Source organism: Helianthus annuus, chromosome 12, assembly GCF_002127325.2.
Source record: "Helianthus annuus cultivar XRQ/B chromosome 12, HanXRQr2.0-SUNRISE, whole genome shotgun sequence".
Classification (NCBI taxonomy): Eukaryota; Viridiplantae; Streptophyta; class Magnoliopsida; order Asterales; family Asteraceae; genus Helianthus; species Helianthus annuus.
Genome location: NC_035444.2, coordinates 138,614,281 through 138,615,646, shown reverse-complemented (window position 1 = coordinate 138,615,646; position 1,366 = coordinate 138,614,281). Strand labels below are relative to the sequence as shown.

The following is a 1,366-nucleotide window of genomic DNA, read 5'->3' as shown; positions in this document are numbered from 1 at the left end:
GTTCTAAGAGATATAGACTATACGAGTTTTTAACGAGTTTTTACAAGATATTATACAAGTTGGTTTTCTAAAACAAATGTTTTTGGGGTTAAGAAGCATGGCTACGATGTTAATAAAGCTCTCATAACTTCTCACATCTGGAGTATCTTAGTGAAACGTGATTCTCTATGGGTGGCGTGGATTCATTCGTACCGGCTTAAAGGTAATAGTTTTTGGAATTGTAAGTTGGTGGCGAATAGTTGTTGGAGTTGGCGGAAAATTTTACAACTGAGACCGTATGTTAGACAGTATGTTTGGTCCAATCTCGGTAATGGTAGATGCACATCAGCCTGGTTCGATATCTGGAGTCAGTTGGGGCCGCTGAGTAATTTTTTGACTCCTAGAACTATATTAAATGCAGGTTTTTCTCTTAACAATTCGGTTCAGGAGGTTTATGTCAATGGGACTTGGGGATGGCCAGTGGCGTGGAGGGACATGTTTCCAGTCTTAATACAACTGGATAGTATTCATTTGATGCCTAATACTCCGGATCGTCTAATGTGGAAAGATGGTAATGATTTAGTTGAGCATTCTTCATCCCAGGTTTGGCATTCGATTAGGCGTCGAGCTGAAGAGGTGGATTGGGTTATACTTGTTTGGTTCCCTCAGTGCATTCCTAAGCATGCTTTTCTTATGTGGCTTGTCATTCGTCGTAAACTTTTGACGCAAGACAAGATTCTCCAATGGGATTTCACGAGAAGAAAGAATATGAATATGATGTGCTGTCTCTTGTGCTATGCTAATGTTGATGCTCACGACCATCTGTTTTTTGATTGCAATTATGCTACTCAAGTTTGGATCAAGATTCGTGACAAAGGAGGGATAAGCTCGGTGGGTCCGGCATGGAACGCTATTATTGACTGGTTGGGGGCTAGGGCTAATTCTAAGTCAGCAATTAACTTTATTAGCAGGCTCATAGTTGCTGCTGCTGTTTATTTCGTGTGGCAGGAGCGGAATGCTAGGCTATTCAGAAACCAGACAACACCTCCAGATGCTTTGGCTAATTTAATTTTGCAAACTGTTCGATATAAACTAATTGGAGTCAAGTTTAAGGAGTGCAACAGGGTGCGAAGACTATTGGAAGCTTGGGAAATCTACAACAACTTGGACGATAAAGGCGGCTGACTTGCTTTGTTTTTGTTCTAGATTTTAGTCTAGTTGGTTCGCTTTTTGTAGTTCTTGGTTGTTTTTCTTGGTGTTTGGTGTACTCTCATGGGGGGTGTCCCATGTTTGAACTAGTGTAGGTTTCTCTACACTACTTGTTTTTATTGGTTGTTGATATTTAAAAATCATCGGGGTAACCCTTTACCCAAAAAAAAAAGCATGG

At 40.6% G+C, this 1,366-nt stretch overlaps 1 protein-coding gene across 1 annotated transcript; it reads left to right on the top strand.

Moving 5' to 3' along the window:
• The first annotated feature begins 310 nt into the window (after positions 1-310).
• Positions 311-1,164, top strand: LOC110893377. Its single transcript, XM_022140487.1, has 2 exons — positions 311-332; positions 401-1,164. Exons 1-2 carry the CDS (start codon positions 311-313, stop codon positions 1,162-1,164), a joined length of 786 nt encoding a protein of 261 aa, XP_021996179.1.
• The last annotated feature ends 202 nt before the right edge of the window (positions 1,165-1,366 follow it).